We start from the raw sequence: 16,938 nt of genomic DNA on the forward strand, positions 1-16,938 counted from the left end.
ATTTGTTGAAAAAATAATTTAGAAATTGATATTTGAATTTATGTTTAAATAAAATTTATAGTCAAAATATATAAGAAAAAAAATTCTTGTTTTAAGTTAAATAGGAGTGCTAACTATTTTCAAATGGTGGGAAGTTGCGAGATGCAAGAGCATTCGAAGATTTATGAGTTTATGAATAAAATATTTTTCCTTTTTATCATTGTTCAAATGTTCACTTTTACTATAAAAATTATATAGTAAAATCATCTTACTTTGGTTTTTTTTTTTACAAGAAAGTCATTTTTTAATATATTACATCTGAAGATTAAGTTTTTTCAGGATGTGTCTTATAGAAATTGGAGTTGAAGAAAGAGGAATGGCACACTCCATTGAGATTACCTCAATAGATGATCAAATTTCACTGTTACCTCAAATTGAAAATGATGAGGTCTTTCTCTCAACTATATTACAAATTAGTTTTTGAATTTGTTAACCCATTTTTTTTTTGGCAATTAAATATTTAAAAAATTGTGAGAGATTGTAAAAAAAATTAGAGTGATTCTCTTCATGTAATTTTAGGTCTATCTCATGGTCCTAACACATTCACTGGATTATTTTTTATTTGAATCGGATCTGAAAGGGTAAAGAAAATTGGTGAGATAAATTTTTTTCTAACTTATGTGGCATTTTTAAAATTAAAAATTTAATTTTAGATTATTATTTTTTTAATTCATCTTATTAATAAAAAGGGTAAATATACATCATTTATTAAAACAGAGAAGGTAACAAGAGATGTATTCAATCTAGATAGCAGAGTCTGGGGAATATATTTGCCCATTTCCCCTAACGAAATAAAAAGAAATATGTAATATCTTGTTTATTGCATAGTGCTTCTAGTAAACATTTTAAAATTTCTTACTCTTTTACGTTACAGATAGAAGAAAAGAGGAAAGTGGATCATTTAATCAGCATAAATGAAAGAATGGATGAAATGTTTGAGGATTTAGACAAATCATCTATTAAATCGCGTTCCATATTCAAAGTAAACGTGTGGCTACGTGAATCAAATTCAGATGCATATACACCAAAGATGGTATCTATTGGTCCTTACCATAAGAAAAATCCTCAACTTGATCCAATGGAAAAGTACAAACTATTGTACCTGCGACGATTTCTTCAACGAAAAGAGGGGCTTGATGTGAAAAGTTGCATCAGTGAATTGCAGAAACTGAAGGAGGAAGCACTTAAGTGTTACGACGACATAGAAGAACTTGGTAATGATAGTCAATTTTGCCAAATGTTGTTGCTTGATGGTTGTTTTGTGGTTGAGTTTATTCGAGAGCGTTGTGAAATGTGTCCAGAAGGAGAAAACAAAATTATCAATATTAATGATAATTACATATTTCGAGACTTGATGTTACTAGAAAACCAACTTCCTTTCTTTGTTCTCAACCAACTTCATGACATGACAAAGCAAGATGATGAATTACCATTGAGAATATTGGCAAATAATTTGTTTACCTTTTTTGTTGACTTGCCAAAAATGACCCCTGAATCCTTTAGAAAGACAAAATGTAATGAAGAAAATATCAAACATTTACTTCATGCAGTACACATATTTTCATGTCATGGGAATCCCATGAAAAAGTCAAATCATAACAAAAAGAGGCATATGATCATGCCAAATGCAACAGAGCTTTCCGAAGCTGGAGTTAGCTTTGCAAAGATCGGAAATATTAATAGAAACAAAGACAATATTAGGGATATGACGAGTTTATTTGATATAAAGTTCGAAGATGGATTGATGACAATCCCTTGTTTTCAAGTCTGTGATGATACAGAAACATTCTTGCGAAATCTCATTGCTTATGAGCAACAATCATCTGATGTACAACCTAAATATTTCAGTGATTATGCTACTTTCATGGATTATCTTATCGACTCAGACAAAGATGTGAATTTACTTCGCCGAAAAGGAATCATAGAGAACTGGATTGGAGAGGACAAAGAAGTGGCTAGTCTCTTCAATAAAATCGGAAATGGGGTCACTGTTTATTCTACCTTCTATTACAATGAAGAATGCATAAAAGCAATTCAACATTGTGAACAACCATGGAACAGAATGAAGGCAAATTTAAGGCACAATTACTTCAATAGTCCTTGGGCAGGAGCTTCAACTGTGGCAGCCATCATACTCCTCTTGCTCACAGCTACACAGACTGTTTTAGCTTTCACAGGTGCCGTTAAGTAGTAATTATCATGATTGTCTCAATTGTAGTGTTTCCTCACAACTCCATACATGTAATTTGCATGTTGATGAGCTTATGAGTTTTTCATGTCCCCCTTTTGTATTGAGTTTTTATAGTTGAATGCTAATTTAGTTTATTTCAAGTATCTATACATGTCACCTCCTACCAACAACATGTATCCGATAACTTTATCCACTACGCAAGCCAACACATTAAAACCTTCAATATAGATTGGCCCTACCCAAGCACAATGTGGTTTTAAGCACTCGGGTGATGTTTTTAGACAGCAGCTGGCCATATGGTTATTTTGGGGGGTTAAGTTCAAATATTCCAACTGAATTTCTGCCAAAAACATTTACCACAACTATATAGCAGCTACTCGATGTTCGACACCTCTCTTAGGCACTTGAGCATGAAAAAACAACTAATGAACATGAAATGTATATATATGTTAGTTGAACATGATAAAACAACTCAAAATGTGCTTTCGCTAGATCACTCAGATTAATACAAGTCAAATCTTTCATATCAAATCAACCTTACATGTTCTGAACTGGAGATTAAAGCAGCAAGGTTTAGGCTTGACAGAGGTCTGAGTCTAAAAGGGTGCTATCCGTTGCAACTCTTAATCGTCTTCCCTTTCAGGTGGAAGACCACAAGGCAAAAGCATTTTCTGCACAAGCACAAGTAAATATGGGATTGTATGTAATCGTAGAAGACCAAAATCAAGGATGCATACTCACAAAACATCATATATACATCAAATAAATTTGTGATATTCAGGAAGATTCTGTCTTCTACATGAAACAGCTAAGGCTTCCATCGACACTGAAATATTCAGGAAGTGGTTGGCCTTCCAGATTAGTAGCTTAAAAATTATTGCATTCAACAGGTGGTCATGCAAACATCCACAAGTGGGATTATGTCGAGAATCCGACTAGCTTCATGACAACTGCAACTGCATGTCTACTGTAGCCTTTCCGAAAACGTATACAATGGGGAGAAGTCTCCTTTCTTTATATTTTCTGAACAACCTCTGTCCGTTGAAATTTTTTAAGTGGCAACATAGCAAAAGAAGTTGTGTTTAACAAGGTATAACCTCTAAGAATAACAAGAAGAGAAACAGGTAGTCTAACGGGAGCTCTACATCACAGTAGTTAAGATTTTCACAAGATAGTCATTTTTCAAAACTTCTACCTGAGGAAGGTTGTACCACCTAGTATATACTCACAAAAAACTCTATTTTTGAATACTTCAGTCAAAAGGACTTCATGTTTTCTTCCTTTCCAAAAAATGTGCCTTCCACATTAGATGTAGCTACCCTGTGTTACTTACTACTACAGTTCATATCTTTCTGTTATCTTGATCACTTGATGATTTCTAACAAACAAGTTGACTATATTTAGCTTTTTTATTATTGAACTTCATCATTTATACCCTTATTATCAGCAAACATGGATATGTTTGTTTTCTTGGGCTAAAAACTGGACAAAACTTCCATTATTAATCCAGAGAACAAACACTTAACTCATGACTCCACACAAGCATATGAAAATGCAATAAATCCATCTGTTTTGATCAAAACCAAATATGCTTTCTTTTCCCAAAAGTAAAAAAGAAAAGAGAGCAAACTATACAAAAAAAAAAACATCACTTCGTTTCGACACTCACGGAACGAAATTCCCAGGTACAACTACACAGAAAATGAAGATGAGTACCACAAAAGAATACAATACAGCATAAAAGGTCGAAGTATGTGCGCATTTTGGGTCGCTAAGGAGTTATAAACTTGCGCCAAATATGTGACAACCTTTTTGTAACGATCTTTCTAAAGCTATTGCTGAATATTTAGTTACCTAGTAGCCTCAAATGAGTCTTAGTCTTTATATTTAGTTACTTACTAGCCACGTCTAAGAAGCCATCACTCTTGAGCATCCTTTAAATGCACAATGTAACACATGGTAGTCAAATCCTAAAAAAGCACTAGAAAAGCTTGCATTGAATGGCTAAATACTTTCACTGGAAGAGGACTTTAAACAAAAAAGGGCATCAAGAAGTGCTACAACTTGTTCTGCAATGCAACCTATAGTCTTAACATCAAAGCAGCAACTTCCATTAACTAGTTGGTGAATAGAACGCAGAACTGTACACTAAAAGCAGTTAAAACCCTGCCTTATCCAAGCCAGCATATTAAGATCTAAAAACCAAAGTAACTGCAAAACAAGATAAGCATCTTTAACAAGCACAAACCTGCATAAAATTGTAGCGCTCTCTTCCAATTGATTCATTTTCTGCAATGGCAAAATACGCCAACATTGGGTAGTGTCCAACATAAGATGCGTAACTGTCACGCTGAATGTTCACTGCCCACTCACTAAGACAAATAAAGAAAATCCAAAACATCAGTATTTCCAAAGTTATTAGACTAAAATAATAAACTCTAAACATAGTCGATAAATGTCAAACAGAGACTATAGATAATCCACCTACAAAACCATAGTTAGAATAAAGAACCTCAATTTCAAGGAAAGCAGAAATAGGTAATTACAAACATGCCAAAACAACACGTGACATCTTGTGATTCAGCAGTTCATAAAGAGGGCTCTCCTTCCTTGGAAAATCATTTTCTAGAAATGTGACATCATGATTCAATTTCAGTAATACTTCCATCTTCCAATTCACTAATAAATACATACCCTTTGGAGTGTTCTAAGTATCTTATAAAGATACATTTTTTAAAAGTCACTTTATTTAATATGTAGGGTGCAGTCAATAACACATTTTTCCGGAAGGAGATGGGTAAATTTGCTTTCATGTCCAATAGTGTTCTATTCCTCTTTTTTGCTACACCACTTTGTTGAGGTGTGCAAGGAATAGTTAACTGTCTAGCAGTGCCTTTTTCATTACAATTCTTCAAATTGTCTTGATATATTTTCACAAACTTCATCGATTCTTAAGGTCGTTATCCTTTTGTCTAATTGATTTTCAACTTTGTTCATATATTCTCTAAGGCATTCAAGTGCTTCAGATTTATGAGAAATCAAACAGAAATAACCAAAACGCATGAAAACATTCAAGTGCTTCAGATTAGACTTTAGAGATGGTTACAAACACCATTGTGCTCAGAATGGAATGATGAATAATCAGCCCTAAATGCATACTTGGAGAACTAAGGTGCCTACCAAGGTGATTTGCTTCACCTAGTTAGCTCTAAGGGGGTATGTCTCACTCATAAAAACTTCTGCAAGAGGAAAATTGTTCTACGAAACAGATGCTACATGTGCCAATAGTATGCAGAAAGTATCAACCATTTTTTCCTTCATTGTTCAATTGCAAAGGATATATGGAGCCTCTTCTATTCTATTTTTGGTCTGAAATGGGAGATGCCACAAACATTAAATCCAGTGTTAACAAATGTAAAAAACGTAAAGAAAAGTTCTAAGGTTCGTTGGGGCTTCAAGTGCAAAGCACAAATAAAGTATGGGATCTAATGAAAAAAAAGCGCAATTGGAGAAAAATACAAATATTTATGTTTAGTCCAAGACTAATAATTATAAGCATGAATAAAAAATATATGGACAAAGAAATTGAAAAAAATAACAATAAAGTAAAATATTAATTGTTTAATGTCGCCTTTTCGGGAAAGACTCATTGTCAAGGAAAAATATTTCTTAGAACCTTGATGACAACACTGAAGCGCACATTAAGCGAGGCAAAGCGCTCAACCAGGCTAAAGCACGCTTTAAGCGCACCTTTGAGAACACTGTTAAAGTTAGCCTATGAAAGCTAGTGCTAGTTAGTGTTTTAGGGGAGTTGACAAAGCCATCAAAAAGATCTGGAGAACGATACCAGTAGTAATATTTTGGTGTATTTGAATGTAAATAAATCAAAGGTGTTTTCATAGCATCTCAACTCCAACCTACTCCCTCAAGGCTAAATGCCTTACTTAATCTTTTCAGCTAAAACTATCTCACCTCTATATTTTGAATTTCATTAGCTCCCTCGCCTTAGTATAGATCCACTTGTTATGAACCTAACTACCTATTTTTGTCTACTTTCTTGCATCTTTTTATGCCTTTCAATGAATTCCACTTACTTCATCAAAAACAAAAACTTACAATCGAGTCAAGTCGGCATGTCCTGTTCCAACGTATTTAGCTTGCAAGTGCTCAAGCTGGGAGTTGATATTGAACCTATCACTAGCCTGCATCGAGAAATTAAACACACTTTAATCACATATTCATCCAACAAATTAAAAAACAGAAAAACATTTCAAACAAAAAAAATAAACTAGGGTTCTGGGTGGGGAAAAAATTGGGTCTTGGTGGAAGATAAAAATAATCAAATTTATAACCAAATTGAAATTGAAATTGAAACTGAATTTGAGGAGTTTAACAAACAACAACAACATATCCAGTATAATCGTAACAAGAATAGAGTGTACGCAGATCTTATTTCAAGTAATCAAAACTGAAATTGAATTTGAGGAGTTCAACAAACAACAACAACAACATATCCTGTATAATCCTAACGAGGATAGAGTGTACGCTGATCTTATTTCGAGCAATCGAAACTGAAAATATGAAAATGTTACTACTAATTTATGAATTTACCTGCATTTTTTGCACAGTTGAAAAACAGAGAGCGATGATTTAGTATTGTAAAGGACTTGAAAGGGGAAAGGGGAAAGGGTTACAGACTTACAGTTTCGGTATATTTATAGAGCTGGGCTTTATTGGCGGCAAACGGGTTGGTTCATAGAACAATCCGACCCGTTTGATCATAGAGCTGGGCTTTATTGGCGGCAAACGGGTTGATTATCTCAAATTTTTTATTTTATTTGAAAATTTTAAGTTGAATTAAAAGTTGTATATCAAATTTAGAAAATAACTTATAAAGTATCTTTTTATATTTTTATAAAAATGAACCCATTAATTATTAATTCATTATTCAACTACTAATAATTTATCTACCCAACCAAAATCTAGTTTTTGAACAAGTTGTTTTCTTGTTTAATGGCTTTTTCTTGTGGCTATGTTTATGCTTTAAAAAAAATCACTATTGTGTTATTGAAATTTTTATTATATGTTTTTGGATAATATAATATCTAGTTCATTTGTCAAACAAATACCGAGTAATTCTATTTAATATCCATCAAAATTTAGACCAATGGGAAAAAAATTTACAAAAAGTTATTTACAACTCTAAAAAATGAGACAAGCAACGTCAATCCTATAATTACTATTGTTGTAGTTATCAAAGTATTTGGGGGAATCGAATAGCTAATCTTTAGGGATATAAATAATAGATCCTTATAGATAAATCGAATTGCATAACTATCAAGTGTTTACTTTTCCTATCAAATGTTTATCGAAACACAGTTCAATTATCAGTTGTTCACTTTTCCTACTTGAAACATCACCATCATTAAGATAGGAAAAGTGAACAACTGATAGTGTTTCGATAAACATTTGGTGATTGTTTAAATTAGGAAACTCGCACACCTGATAGTTCAAAAATGAAACTCAAAAAACTGAAATATTTTAGGCGTGTTTTTGATCCTTCACTCGTCACCCTGCAACAATTAACCTCCCATGATATCACAAAGATCTGGCTATGGTTTAGCAAATTCACATCCTATTGAAACATTGCAGCCTGCAGTTATCAACTCAAAATATGTACCAAGTCTCGTAGGGAAGTGAGTGAAGTACTCTGACAACAAGGAGTATATTTTCAGAAGCCTCATTACCATAAGTGACTTCTTGAACAATAAACTGATTTCTGGAGTGTCGTTCCTCGAGTAAGAATATGGTTTTATTGAACCCTTGGGTAGTAACGTTGCAGAAAGTAACCGTAAAGAGGCACTTCATCCATCTCGACTGAAAAAAGCATATTTGCAAGGGCTTATACCGGCAGCCTAAGCACTACATAGAGCTTGTCACCTGAAAGCCAACTCGTATGGCTACTCTGACCTTCCAGCACTTCTCAGAGAAAACACAAAAAAAGGTGCTTGAAGCAGCAGATGGCTAATGATCTATCCTTACGCCAACATAATCGCCAGCTGCTGGCCCTGAGCTATGTGGAGGTCTTGAAAAAGAACTCGAACAAAGTTGAACCAGCATACTGGTTTTTTTTTCTAGCACGATCACATTGCAGAATCTTCTATTAGTCACATTTGCTCATTACTGCATGGCAAAGTGGGACAGCAAAGTGGATAGACTTAATTGCATCGACAATTACCTCCATGCCTATTTGACGACTGCCTTTGACAAGTACGACATCACCACTATTTAGATCATTGATAATTTTAGAAGTCATCTGGTGAGCATTAGTAGTGCACAACAGTTTTATCTCTGGCCCAAAGTCTATACTCCCAGCTGCACTTACAAACCTTGTTCCAACAAGTGCAACTATGTCAAAGTGAGCATCGCAGCAACTCTGTAGCATCAACTCATGAAACTTGAATTCTGTTGGACCAAGTTCAAGCATGTCTCCGAGTATAGCAACTCGTTTACCTTTGCAGTCAATGTTTCTTAACAAGTCAATTGCAGCTTGAGTACTAGCTGGACTTGCATTGTAAACATCATTTATTATTGTAATCCCATTCTCGGTTACTTCAAGTTCTGATCTTCGGTGAACAGGTATAAATCTGGATAAGGAATTTCCAGCTAGAGCAAGAGGAATGCCAAGAGCACTAGCCACAGCAGCAGCTGCACATGCATTAACTGCCAAATGCAAGCCAGGACTGGAGATTATGAATTTAACCCTGAATATTTACCAACATGTCAAATAAATAGAACTGTAAATACTAGTAAATAACAGTGGATCAATTGTTGTAATGAATAACGCAAGTTATTTGTGTTTCAGATTAAAATAGCCTAAATGAAAAAGGCATTTCCTTGATAAGACAATTTCTAAGAATATTTCGTCAACCCAAGTTCTTTAAACTGTGGTAGTACTGACCTTGCACATTGAAATTACAGAAGATATCTGTTTTAAGAAAGTAAAGTTCATTCTGTTCAAGAATAGCATCCAGAGTGTAGCACTAACAACAAATGTAAAAAATACAAAAGTCTCTTCTCTATTAGCTATGCTCGCGCTTTCTATCTAATTAATAACATCTAAGTCCACACCAAAGAGACAAGAGATGAAGGCAGGGCTGCTGGTAAAAGCGCTTCCAGATAAAGAACACACAAATATATAAAATTTACATCAATAGCAGAAAACCATATGTTTACCACAATTTGGAAAATAGAACAAGATTAGAGGATCATAAAAGTTTAGTTTTCTGAAAATGTTCAAACCAAGGTGTGTAATAGTTCAAGTTTTGTACAAACACGAATAGAATGCTCTTAAGAATGATTGAAGGAAAGTTTTGATGAACTTACGTCTCGTTGAATCCCTCTAGAACAATTTGTATTCTCCGACCTCCGTCTATAATTTGTGAAGAAACTAAACGAACATCACAGCCCAACTTTCGACCAAATACCACCTTGAGCAAGAGCGAAAATGAAATCAAGAAATATAACCAAAAGTAGACTCCCAAGCCAAGCCATCATAGTTTCACAGTATATAAAGATAAAAAGCAACAGAATTCATGTTTTTGGCCTCTTATCTCCTAATGTAGAACTGTATCTAACAAATAACAAGGATGTAATGAGCTAAGTTGCTAGGACTCACTCGTGTCGACACGACATGGGTGTGGCATCCATACAGGATTTGGTCAAATTACCTCGGTGCTGGACCAAATCCACTATGGATCCCATACCCTTCACTAGGTGCACATTAATGAGATTTACTATCAAAAACATCTAAAATTGGAAGAAGTGTTCTCTGTCCTTTCATATGCAAGATTCAAAGTAAAAAATTTCATTTCAAGATTACCTACCAATACTAGAATGCAAGGAAAGAACAGTGGTATCTGCATCGCATGTAACTCTTATCAGCTAGTTCAGACGCTGAGAACTAATTCAGTGACCAACACAAAAGAAGCTTGATCACAAACAGTGGTGGAGACACCTTGTATCCAATCAGCATCCCCTTCGCTGAAAATTCACACTGTTTAGATAGCTAAATTTTCTTTTAATGTATATATACTACATATGTTGAATCCCAGCTTCACCACCAATCACAAAGAATATCAATATAAAGAACAATTTTAAAAAAACTAAACAGTAGTCACCTTCTTAACTCCAACTGGAACTGGGAGGCTCATGACAAGGGGATCATCACCATTCAATACACACACATGCCCTGGCATTGCTTCTCTTAAAATCTCCCCTTTCGCCACGGAAACCTCCTCCAAGTTGGCAAAATTCTCCAAATGTGCAGCATTCACATTTAGAATCACCCTTACATCTGGTCTACACATCCTGGACAGCTCCAAGATCTCTCCTTTCTTGCTCATCCCCATCTCCAAAACCCCAAACCCCACATCCCTCGACATCCCAATAAGCGATAACGCAACCCCAATCTCGTTATTCCAGTTCCCTGGACTATAATAAATAGCTCCAACACTCTCCAAAGCCAATGCCACCATAGTCTTTGTAGTTGTCTTCCCTACACTTCCTGTTAAACCAATTAAACAACCAGTAAACATGTTTCTTGCATAAAAACCCAATCTTTTTAAAGAACTCATAGTGTCTCCCTCTACTTGTACAAACCCATTGTTCCAACCCTCACAAACCCAGTTCCCAATCACTCCAACACACCCTTTTGTGGCTAATTTAGAGGTAATGAAATTGTGGGCATCAAAGTTTTGCCCAACAAGAGGGAGAAACCATTGTCCTGGTTCAAGGGTTCTGGTGTCCGTACAGATTGTTCCAGGTGGACCCCACTTGATGATTCTGCCATTAACAGCCCTGACTATCTCTGAAATGGTCCAAAGAGGAGAATTTGATGAAGAAGAAAATGTAGCTTGAGGAATCAAGATTCTTGGTCTGCTTGGTAAAGTGAAAATGGTGGTTTGGGGTTTTGCTGGATTTGTAAGTGGGAATACAGAAGAATGAAGTTGAATGGTCAGTGGACTCATTGGAACAATGGAAACAAGACAGCAGAGAAATCTCTGTTTTCTTCAACAAAAAACTATTTCTTTCTCGTATGATGCATAAATCTGCCCTTACCTTCAATTTGGATATGCATAACTAGACACACGTATTCTATTTGGTGTCCTACATCACAAGTTGCATTTTACGTGACGTCCTAGGTGTATTATGCTAGGTAAGACGTGTGTAAATTTATTTAACTCTATATAATTTTAAGTGTTTACTTATGCACATAAAAGGTCAAGTTAAAAGTCATATTTATATATTATGTCTCTTTGTCGGAGAAATATAGGTTTTTCACATATTGTACCTTGTGCATATTTGATTGTACCTTGTGCACATATGCTTGTACCTTAAACTGGCTAAGTATTGTTTTCTTTTAGGTCTTTCACCTCAATTTATATAGTTAACAAAAAAATTGATCTTTGATTTATAACTGAATTTTTGATTCATACCATATCTTATAGTATTAGTTTAGATTATATACAAATATTTCTTGAATAGTATTTTTTGCTTACGTTCTAACACACAAGAAATAAGTAACAAACAACTTGTTTTTCTGGAAAACATTTTCACCCTTATTTTTTCGGGTCTAAGGATCAATTTAAAATTTTAACTAAGTTGTAATCTATCACTTTTTCTTGTGTAATGTGGGTATAAGAAATTTAAAATGCAAGAAAGGAAGACGAAAGATTCATTACAACAACAAGGATATACCCAGTGTAATCTCACAAGTGGAATCTGGAGAACATAGTGTATACACAACCTTACCACTACGTTGTAAAGATTCACGGTAATATAATCTAATATCATATTGCTCTTACCACTGGATCAAAGTCTTGAGTGAATGCTTATGTGACATTGAGAAATAGTATTATTCATGCACCATTGAAGAAGATTGCACAAACATGAATAAGCACAAGACTTTTTAGTTTGCCTTTGTACACTTATTGTTTCTAAAGAAAATGTCACTAATGTGTAGATGTGTGTTTCATCGTAAGCATCGTTGGGCTCGTGTTTACAGGTGCACCAGCAACCACTGCTCCTGGAGTTGGAGGTTGGACACCGTATGATTTGTATGGTGGAGAAAGATTCACTGTTGTACCATCTGCAGAGGTGGATGTAGTGCTGAACTTATGGTTTCATCCGAAGCCAGTAGTAGCTTTGGCTCGAATTTTGTATGTGTTACAAAGTTACCTAGATAAGTACCCAGAAAATCAAGATTGGCTGTAGTAAAATCCCAAACTCGAATCCATAATGTCCAAATCCTGAATCTTCCTCTGATCAACTACGTTAACAAGTGGTCCTGTTACTGGTTGTCCGATGGTCGTTGTTCCATATATGCCAACTCCAATGGGAGCAATTGGTGCTGTTGGAGATTGTTTGTTGGATTTGCCAGAAGAACCAATTGTTTGGCCAGTGATTGGAACTTGAGGTACTGAGACATCTCCATTATTAACACTAGTAATGTCATGTATACTTGTTCGTCTTCTATCCTTGTTCATCGAGTTTAAACGTATGAAATATTTTTGGGCATGACTGGCCACTTGCGTAGGAGTTCTTGTCACAACAAAGTTTCTAGAAATGCTTCGCCAATCACCTTTCCCATATTTTTCCAGTCCAAGAAGGAACAATCTGCATACCAACAAAGATGCAGCAAATGAAGAAAAAGTCAGTCAGTACAAAATATCGGAAGGATGTTAAACGGTATCTAGAATGCAGAAGATTTAAGTAAGAATATGCATCTTCAATTATTTTCTCTGCAACCGTGGTTCTTACGGCCAACAAAATGAGAAGTCCAACTACTACAAACAAGATCCAGTTTCAGGAATTTCAAGAAGTACAACGCGCAATTTAGGATGAAAAAGGTGAATCAAGTGAACCATTGTTTGATTAAGATGCAGGTAGCTTGAATTGCACAAAGAAAAGCTCTAGGGATTAGGAAAAGAAACATCAATCTGTAATTGCTGTCTTATGCATAAACAGAAATCTATAAGCTGAACATTCAGACTCGCGAAAACCCCTCATGAATCACTTAGAATGTTTCTCTATCGACCACATCTCCCATCGAAAGAGTATTTTCTGAAAGTGACAGCAGGATAATACAGTTTAACAAATGTCTGGCAACAGCTTAGTTAGTCCTATGACTTCATGAAGTACACCCTCATAACGACAGTCGACAGTCATTACCTTTCCAAGCAAAGAAAGTTTTCGGCAGAAGGAGCATAAAGCTAAGTTTGATAAGATTATATTCACTGAAACATGAAGGTTAAAAAAGTACCACTACACTATCCTAAATGACATGTAGCAACCTCAAACACGAGGTATGAACACTTGAGTTTCTTACAAATATACTTTTTTTTCTTATCTTTTGAGGAGAAATCAATAGTGTTCTGACTTACCCGACCCTAAACCTACCGGATGATGGTGGAGGTGCTCGACCACTTGAGCAAGCCTCACTTGTCTCAAACAAATATACAATAAACAAGCTTAATATTGTACTGAAATAACTGAAGTTCAACGATTACTGACCTGTGCTCATCCTCCGTCCAAGCAACCCCTTTCCGCCGGTCCTGCTCCAACTTAGTAGATTTACCTCCATCATTTGACTCACTGTTTAACCTCCCTGAAACCCCACTCTTCTTGCCTGTTGTTTCACCACCACCATCATGACACAAAGACCTGTCAAAAGTAGAATTATAGCCAGGCAAAGGAACATAACCAGACTCGATCCGGCTCACATCATCGAGTAAAATTTCATAATGATTCTTAATCTCTTGTAAGGTTTTCCCTTGAACATCAGCTGCAATTTTCTCCCACCTATCTACACAATCCTCAGGATAAGTTGCTAATGCATTTTCAAATGCTATATCTTGCTCTCTGCTCCAAATTGAGCTTCTTGAATTATCCACTGTCATTCTTGAATTCACTATCACGCTTTTTCAGTGAAACATTTTATCAAACAAGTACTATGCACTCCCATAGAAAATCTTGAAAATTCATTTCTAAGCACATATATATACACCAGTACACCACCACAATAACTACGCCTCAGTTCCAACTAGTTGAGATCAACTATATGAATCCGATTTAAATTTATCTCAAGTCAACAAACATTATACATAAAAAATAAAGTATATATGCAAAAATATGATTAGAAACAATGTATTAGACCAATGAGGTAAGTGATAATAGAAACAAAAGGGTTCAAAAAATAGAAAAATATACAGTTGAGCAACTCAAATAAATATTACTGGGTACCACATAATTATTCAAAATTTTGACATTTTTGGATTGGTGACCCTATTGATTAAAAAGGGCACCAACTTTATTGGAAGACAGAGAAAAATACTACAACCCTCTATCTACTTTTAATTGTCATGATTTTATTTTCTAGAATCAAAGATTAGTATTTAAATTAACATATATTTTTCATCATATTGATATGTAAAAAATCACAATTTATAGTATTTTTTGTATAGTTTTTGAATATTTAAATTTTTTGTTTTAAAATATCGAATTAATGTAATTTAATTTCACTTTGTAAATTAATCAAATTGACTTTCAAAAAGCGCAACATGACAATTAAAAGAGGACGGAGGGAGTAGTTTTAATAGCTACATTGTTGGTAATTCTCAAAAATGATATGGTGGATGTTCGTGTATTTTTAAAGGATCTGTCATAATTCAATGGTAACTAAGGTTGTGGATTTCGGGTATTTGAGGTTTATAAAGGAAATAGATAGCTTTAATAGCTATTTTGTTCGTTCTTTTCAAAAATGATATATTGAATGTTCGTGTATTTTTAAAGAATCTATTATAATTCAGCGGTAATCAAGGTTGTCTATAAAGGTTGATGAGATTAAATGAGGTTATTAGTAGAATAAGCTGGGAAAGAGCGACTAAGTGAAATTTCAGTGGAGTTTTGAAAGAACTTAGGCATGAAAAGGTTTGAAGTGGCTGGCTGAGTTGTTTAATGTCATTTTTAGGAAATGAAGATTCTCGAAGAATGGAAGTGGAGTACCATTACTATGTTGTGCAAGAGTGATATTTAGGATTATAATATTATAGGACTAAGAACTGCATACACTCTATCCTCTTCAACAGTGGCAGATGTTTAGGACAACAAATATGTCCAAAGAATGAAGTTGTAGTACAATGACTACGTTGTACAAGAACAAAAGTGATATTAAGGTCCGGCTCACTATATTCCCAAAAAAAAATGTAATATTTGGAATTTAAACTTGACGTGAATTTTAAATTTTTCAAACCACTAAGTCAGTCTCTACTTTATATTTAGCGAATTCAGAATCCCTATATATGTCTTTAAAAAATTACCTTATATTTATAGTGTATGTGTTTTTAAGAGGTTCGGATGAACACTCGGTGGGACCCTAAAGTTATTCTTATTTTCTAGACTCAACTCATGAAATTATATTGAATATATTATCGTAGCTAGATTAAAGAAAAGTGGGGACTGCAATGAATGAAACCAAGAAAAAAACCAAAAGCAGTATTCAAATAATCATCAACAGGCAAAAATCCCATGTTGATAACAACTGTTTTGCCAGTAGGCAGTAGTACAGGCCCATAAAGAGCAGTATTTTTCTTTCTCCTCTAACTGCAGTAAAACTAACCTTTTCTTTTTACAGCCAATAGACAGTAACGTCTACACTAGACGTGGTATGATATATATCGAATTATTATATCATATTGAAATTTTTAATATCGTAGTTTTGATATTATGGTATATATTTTAAATTTTTTTGATATTCGGCATGGTATTTGGTATTTAGAAATAATATACTGAAATATCAAATATCATATCGAAGTATATAACAAATAAGCAACATAGTATGTTACAATTGAGACCCATTTTTTTTGTATTGCTGAAGTCATAAAACTCTATTATACAAGTAAATATTGGTCGAAGTTGAATAAACTATGACTACCGATTTATCATACCACAAAATATCAAAATCGGACTTCAAAATACCGAATCATACAACATTAAATTGGTATAGTAATAATATAATAATTTTAGAAACTGAATATTGAAATTACCTGAAGTTTCAAATATTGTATCATACCATACCATGTCCATCCCTAGTACCATCATTCAATAGAAGATTGAGTCGAAAATTTTAATTTATGAATTTCAAACAAATTATTTTTACATATTAAATGAATCTTTTAACACAATGATAGTGAGGTATAAGTGAGCCGCCCACATGCTCACCCTAGTGATGGGAGTTCAAACCCCACAGTACCCCTCCCAAAAAATGAATATCACGAATGCGAAATTCAAGTTAAAATTTATTGAATTTGATTGCATTCGTAATTATTATTTATTTATTTATGTATCAATAATAACTCACATAATTGATTTCAACTTATTAAATTGATGATTTATAATTTGTAAATACAAACAACATTATGAGAGTTTACCCAATCAAATAGCTCTTGAAACAACTTTTTTTATGAAGATTTGGCCATGGTTATAGGTGCGTGTTTATCTAAGTACTATAGGCTAATTATTAAAATGAGATTATTATGGTGAATTTGAATTATGTTATCAACGGGAGATAATTGGGCGAGTCATAATGAATTAATACAATAATTGAGTTAATACCCAATCTAACTCAGATTTGCATGCATAAAAAAGGG

At 34.2% G+C, this 16,938-nt stretch overlaps 4 protein-coding genes across 5 annotated transcripts; 1 reads left to right on the top strand and 3 right to left on the bottom strand.

Annotated features, from left to right (window-relative positions):
- Positions 1-304: 304 nt before the first annotated feature.
- LOC102583579 (putative UPF0481 protein At3g02645) lies at positions 305-2,693 on the top strand. Its single transcript, XM_006360823.2, has 2 exons — positions 305-427; positions 914-2,693. Exons 1-2 carry the CDS (start codon positions 320-322, stop codon positions 2,228-2,230), a joined length of 1,425 nt encoding a protein of 474 aa, XP_006360885.2. The 5' UTR covers positions 305-319; the 3' UTR covers positions 2,231-2,693.
- Positions 2,654-6,914, bottom strand: LOC102596277 (uncharacterized protein At4g14342). Of its 2 annotated transcripts, none has more exons than XM_006360777.2 (4): positions 6,849-6,914; positions 6,347-6,438; positions 4,479-4,602; positions 2,654-2,901 (listed from the first exon to the last, which is right to left on the bottom strand). In XM_006360777.2, exons 2-4 carry the CDS (start codon positions 6,436-6,438, stop codon positions 2,854-2,856), a joined length of 264 nt encoding a protein of 87 aa, XP_006360839.1. In that variant the 5' UTR covers positions 6,849-6,914; the 3' UTR covers positions 2,654-2,853. The 2 variants fall into 2 exon arrangements, with proteins under 2 accessions (XP_006360839.1, XP_006360838.1); XM_006360776.2 differs by having other exon boundaries at positions 6,347-6,432; positions 6,842-6,914.
- A 787-nt stretch (positions 6,915-7,701) lies between these two features.
- On the bottom strand, positions 7,702-11,321 carry LOC102596832 (UDP-N-acetylmuramoyl-tripeptide--D-alanyl-D-alanine ligase-like). Its single transcript, XM_006360778.2, has 3 exons — positions 10,411-11,321; positions 9,617-9,720; positions 7,702-8,994 (listed from the first exon to the last, which is right to left on the bottom strand). The coding sequence occupies exons 1-3, from the start codon at positions 11,257-11,259 to the stop codon at positions 8,394-8,396; spliced, it is 1,554 nt and encodes a 517-aa protein (XP_006360840.1). The 5' UTR covers positions 11,260-11,321; the 3' UTR covers positions 7,702-8,393.
- A 748-nt stretch (positions 11,322-12,069) lies between these two features.
- LOC102597153 (transcription factor DIVARICATA-like) lies at positions 12,070-14,484 on the bottom strand. The gene is made up of 2 exons (XM_006360779.2): positions 13,805-14,484; positions 12,070-12,907 (listed from the first exon to the last, which is right to left on the bottom strand). Exons 1-2 carry the CDS (start codon positions 14,188-14,190, stop codon positions 12,490-12,492), a joined length of 804 nt encoding a protein of 267 aa, XP_006360841.1. The 5' UTR covers positions 14,191-14,484; the 3' UTR covers positions 12,070-12,489.
- Positions 14,485-16,938: the final 2,454 nt, after the last annotated feature.

This window comes from Solanum tuberosum, unplaced genomic scaffold (assembly GCF_000226075.1).
Source record: "Solanum tuberosum cultivar DM 1-3 516 R44 unplaced genomic scaffold, SolTub_3.0 scf00330, whole genome shotgun sequence".
Classification (NCBI taxonomy): Eukaryota; Viridiplantae; Streptophyta; class Magnoliopsida; order Solanales; family Solanaceae; genus Solanum; species Solanum tuberosum.

Bases quoted from the DNA above. Each gene is read 5' to 3' on its own strand.
- LOC102583579 (XM_006360823.2), top strand. From the start codon at position 320: ATGTGTCTTATAGAAATTGGAGTTGAAGAAAGAGGAATGGCACACTCC. The intron at 428-913 runs GTCTTTCTCTCA...TTTACGTTACAG, and splicing joins CTCAAATTGAAAATGATGAG to ATAGAAGAAAAGAGGAAAGT.
- LOC102596277 (XM_006360777.2), bottom strand. From the start codon at position 6,438: ATGCAGGCTAGTGATAGGTTCAATATCAACTCCCAGCTTGAGCACTTG. The intron at 4,603-6,346 runs GTAAGTTTTTGT...TATTTGTCTTAG, and splicing joins CATGCCGACTTGACTCGATT to TGAGTGGGCAGTGAACATTC. The intron at 2,902-4,478 runs GTTTGTGCTTGT...GTGCTTGTGCAG, and splicing joins AGCGCTACAATTTTATGCAG to AAAATGCTTTTGCCTTGTGG.
- LOC102596832 (XM_006360778.2), bottom strand. From the start codon at position 11,259: ATGAGTCCACTGACCATTCAACTTCATTCTTCTGTATTCCCACTTACA. The intron at 9,721-10,410 runs GTGACTACTGTT...CTCTTGCTCAAG, and splicing joins TTCCAGTTGGAGTTAAGAAG to GTGGTATTTGGTCGAAAGTT. The intron at 8,995-9,616 runs GTAAGTTCATCA...GTAAATATTCAG, and splicing joins CTAGAGGGATTCAACGAGAC to GGTTAAATTCATAATCTCCA.
- LOC102597153 (XM_006360779.2), bottom strand. From the start codon at position 14,190: ATGACAGTGGATAATTCAAGAAGCTCAATTTGGAGCAGAGAGCAAGAT. The intron at 12,908-13,804 runs GTCAGTAATCGT...GTTGGTATGCAG, and splicing joins TGGACGGAGGATGAGCACAG to ATTGTTCCTTCTTGGACTGG.